Source organism: Triticum aestivum, chromosome 4B (assembly GCF_018294505.1).
Source record: "Triticum aestivum cultivar Chinese Spring chromosome 4B, IWGSC CS RefSeq v2.1, whole genome shotgun sequence".
NCBI lineage: Eukaryota > Viridiplantae > Streptophyta > Magnoliopsida > Poales > Poaceae > Triticum > Triticum aestivum.
The window spans coordinates 26,466,109-26,470,374 of NC_057804.1; the positions used below are offsets into that span (position 1 = coordinate 26,466,109).

Here is a 4,266-nt window from a genome sequence, read left to right on the forward strand (position 1 = left end):
AGTTCGTTTTGCTAGAGCTTTTTCAATGTCAAGTATCTCTTCCTTAGACCATGAGATCGTGTAACTCCCGGATACCGTAGGAGTGCTTTGGGTGTACCAAACGTCACAACGTAACTGGGTGACTATAAAGGTGCACTACAGGTATCTCCGAAAGTGTCTGTTGGGTTGACACGGATCAAGACTGGGATTTGTCACTCCGTATGACGGAGAGGTATCTCTGGGCCCACTCGGTAATGCATCATCATAATGAGCTCAAAGTGACCAAGTGTTTGGTCACGGGATCATGCATTACGGTACGAGTAAAGTGACTTGCCAGTAACGAGACTGAACGAGGTATTGGGATACCGACGATCGAGTCTCGGGCATGTAACGTACCGAATGACAAAGGGAATTGTATACGGGGTTGTTCGAATCCTCGACATCATGGTTCATCCGATGAGATCATCGAGGAGCATGTGGGAGCCAACATGGGTATCCAGATCCCGCTGTTGGTTATTGCCCGAGAGCTGTCTCGGTCATGTCTACGTGTCTCCCGAACCCATAGGGTCTACACACTTAAGGTTCGGTGATGCTAGGGTTGTATGAATATGAGAATGCAATATACTGAATGTTGTTCGGAGTCCCGGATGAGATCCCGGACGTCACGAGGAGTTTCGGAATGGTCCGGAGGTAAAGAATTATATATAGGAAGTGGTATTTGGCCATCGGGAAAGTTTCGGGGTCACCTGGTATTGTACCGGGACCAGCGGAAGGGTCCCGGGGGTCCACCGGGTGGGTCCACCCATCCCGGAGGGCCCCATGGGCTGAAGTGGAAGGGGAGCCAGCCCATAGTGGGCTGGTGCGCCCCCCTAGGCCCACCCCCTGCGCCTAGGGTTGAAACCCTAGGGTGGGGGGGCGCACCACATGCCTTGGGGGCACTCCTCCCCCCTTGGCCGCCGCCCCCTTGGGAGATTGAATCTCCCAGGGCCTGCGCCCCCCCTGGGGGCCTATATAAAGGGAGGGGGGAGAGGGGCAGCCGCACCCTGAAGTCCTGGCGCCCCCTCCCCCTGCTACACCTCTTTCTCCTCCGTCGCATGCTTGGCGAAGCCCTGCCGGAGTGCTGCTGTTCCACCACCACCACGCCGTTGTGCTGCTGCTGGAGCCATCATCATCAACCTCTCCTTCCCCCTTGCTGGATCAAGAAGGAGGATACGTCACACGCACCGTACGTGTGTTGAACGCGGAGGTGCCGTCCGTTCGGCGCTAAGATCTCCGGTGATCTGAATCACGGCGAGTACGACTCCATCATCACCGCTCCATCTAACGCTTTCGTACGCGATCTACAAGTGGTATGTAGATGCAAACTCACTCCCTTGACTCGTTGCTTAGATGAACTCATAGATGGATCTTGGTGAAACCGTAGGAAAATTTTTAATTTTCTGCAACGTTCCCCAACAAATAGATCAATATTTATGTCATCAAATTAGTAGCATTAGACTCATGATAAAATATATTTTCGTCATATACCTATTTGGTTTTACAAGCATTGATATACATTTGCACATACTCAGTCAAACTTTGAGATAGTTTGACCCTCCAAGTTGAAAGTACACTCTTTCAAGGACGGAGGGAGTAATAAAAAGCACTACTATTATTTTATTAATATATGACCCATCATACACTTTCACAATAATTCTTGGATTCATGCTGCAGCCGGTTGTAAATTTACATCCTGCTTTCCTTCTTTCTCATACAACTCATAAAAAATATGACATTTTGATCCTTACAGCTTGCTGGCTGCAGCTCATTAGACTTGCTCACTAGTCCTTTGAGTCCTTTGAAAGCATGCAAACATACGGTCCATTATTAAAGAGATCATTGGGAAGAATGAAAGCTACTTCGGTGAAGTAGAATCTATGCATGCGAAGAATCTTTGAGCTTTACTCTGTGAATGAGAAGTGAGTAAGTTGGAGTGCTCCTTTTAACACCATTAACCCCTCCTCCAAAGAAGAAAAAGAAAAAGAACAAAACCTCATCAAGAGAGGAGAACAAAGCAGCACTTTGACCAAAGCAACCACGGTGCCATGGAGTGTGCACCATGCATCTTCCTCTACCCCTCTGTATCTACTACTAATACATGAATGAATACTTATAACTATATAACTGCCCCTTGACCATCATGAGCACCACCATATGCATGCATGGCTCTTAGCCATGGAACCTTCCATTCCACCTCAATGTTCGTGTGCTCTGCTCGCTCGCCGAGCCTCTCAACATTGATCTACGGTCTACGTGATTGCTCCCTGTCCTGCCTTACACTCTCCTTGCCGGTGCGTCTCCCCATCTGGCTCTCCTGAAAAAGCAAGCAAGAACATCATGGTTAGCCACATGCACAGAGGCAAAACAAACCGGTGAATCGAGGTAAGTTTGCGTGGCCATGATGCAGGGGACCAGCCAGAGGATCCTTCCATTATCCAAAGGGTAACCTGAGTATGTGCATGCTAGTTACAGTATATTGTTCTAAATTATTAGCACTTGGTTGTGGGTACTGCAGTTATTTTTTTTTTTGTCTACTTTGTATTTGTAGTAGTATTGATAGTTTTTACAGTACAAGGTGTGGTTAAAACACGAGCACAATTGGAGGAAGGAAGAACAACCAGAGATGAGATGAGTAACAATACCTATTGTGAATCGGATCGGGCCCGTTCGGCACCTTCCTCTTGCTGTTCTTGTATGGATCCTCCAATGCAGCTCGCTCCGAAGGCGGTGCCGTGGCGGCAGCGGCGACGGGAGGAGCCGCGACTAGGGTGGCAGCCTGTGCCGCGGCAGCAGCCGGACCAGGAGCACCCATGCCACCAACTGCCCCAGTCCTGATGCCTTTCGCCATCGTCGCCGCCGACAAGAGCACCGCGCAGACGAGCAGGGCCAGCCCACTGATCCGGCATCGACCACCAGCAATGCCGCCCATGGCTCGCTCTGCCCGGACTTCTCTTGCTTTCCTCCGGCCGCTAGATCAGGCGACTGATCGCTGATCAGTTCACCACAGCCTGAATTCTCTCGTGCCCAGCTAACTAGCTTGCTTCGCAGAAGTGCTACGGCGTCTCCTCCTCCTGCCCCTCCTGATGCTGAAGAGGAGGTGATGGAGTTGGAGCTCCTCTGTTCGACCTTGGGAGCAGTGAGCAGAGGAGAGTGACAAGTGGCCGGCGATTGGAAGAAGAGAGAGTGAGTGTGTGTGTGATACTATGGTCCTAGCTGCCGATAGTACTATGGTCTTCTATCTACATATATATATGGGAAATCTGTTCTTGTGTCTCTATCTGGCGTAGTTTTAGCTTTGATCGATCCCCTGACGTTGATGTGCAGCAGATAGAGATGTGGCGAGGCTCTGGTTTCCCTTTGTTGCTTGGCTCGAAAAAAGCAGCAGAGAAATCAGCACACAGACGCAGCAGGTCTAGTCGTGATCAGCCTACGTATAAATAGCAGAATTTAGCTGCGCGCCCGAGGAAGACAGGGAGGTTCCAAAATGGGTAGAGTAGATTATCTATCTAGCCATGCATGCAGGGGCCTACTACTCCACTTAGCATGCACTATCAGACTGTTTGATACTATGGTTGCTTTGGTAAGGATGATTCTTAGAGTGAGCATGGCTCGAATGATTCCACCGCATATGGGTTTGGTCGACGGCGACATGTGATGTGAGCCTAGCTCGTCGTATCGGCGAGCAGGGGAGCCGGCCGGAGGTGGTGGTCATCAGGTACTCCGGCGGCTTTGGGTTTGGGTTTCCGTTCCTGGTGTAATTTGGGACGGAAAGCGACCATGTGATACTCCCGGGGCCCTACGGCTTCTGCCGCTTTGAGTAGTGAGTTGGGTTTCCCGATCGAAGAGGACCCATCGCTGTCGCCGGCTGCCTCCTGGTTGGGCTGGGTTGGGACTCTCGGCCAATGGCCATGGCGCATCGCTGTCCCGGCCCTGGAATCATAGCATGGCTGCCTCCTGGCCTGCTCTCTCGGTTCCGTCGACCGAGCTTTTCCGGCTTTTGAGACAGGCCGGCCAGATCTCAGGTTGGAGCCATGCCTGCCGTCGTCGCCCGCCATGGATATCGATCGCTATCTCCTGGAATATCCTGCCGCGCCGCAGAGACAGGATGGAGGAATGTTTTTTGTAGGGGATCTTTTGACCGGACGGCCCATTCCCTTGGACCGTGGAGCTCTTGGGGCGGTGGTGTGCGCGCGCCGCGTGACGCAATGAGTGGTGCCACCGGGCTGCCACGACGCCGCCGGACCAGCG

At 51.7% G+C, this 4,266-nt stretch overlaps 1 protein-coding gene across 1 annotated transcript; it reads right to left on the bottom strand.

Annotated features, from left to right (window-relative positions):
- Window positions 1-1,790: 1,790 nt before the first annotated feature.
- LOC123094285 (uncharacterized) lies at window positions 1,791-3,683 on the bottom strand. The gene is made up of 2 exons (XM_044516326.1): window positions 2,661-3,683; window positions 1,791-2,332 (listed from the first exon to the last, which is right to left on the bottom strand). The coding sequence occupies exons 1-2, from the start codon at window positions 2,945-2,947 to the stop codon at window positions 2,293-2,295; spliced, it is 327 nt and encodes a 108-aa protein (XP_044372261.1). The 5' UTR covers window positions 2,948-3,683; the 3' UTR covers window positions 1,791-2,292.
- Window positions 3,684-4,266: the final 583 nt, after the last annotated feature.

What these genes read in the sequence shown, in the direction of transcription:
- LOC123094285 (XM_044516326.1), bottom strand. Translation starts at nt 2,947, where the DNA reads ATGGGCGGCATTGCTGGTGGTCGATGCCGGATCAGTGGGCTGGCCCTG. An exon ending in CCCGATCCGATTCACAATAG is followed by an intron (nt 2,333 to 2,660) that starts GTATTGTTACTC and finishes TTGCTTTTTCAG; the next exon opens with GAGAGCCAGATGGGGAGACG.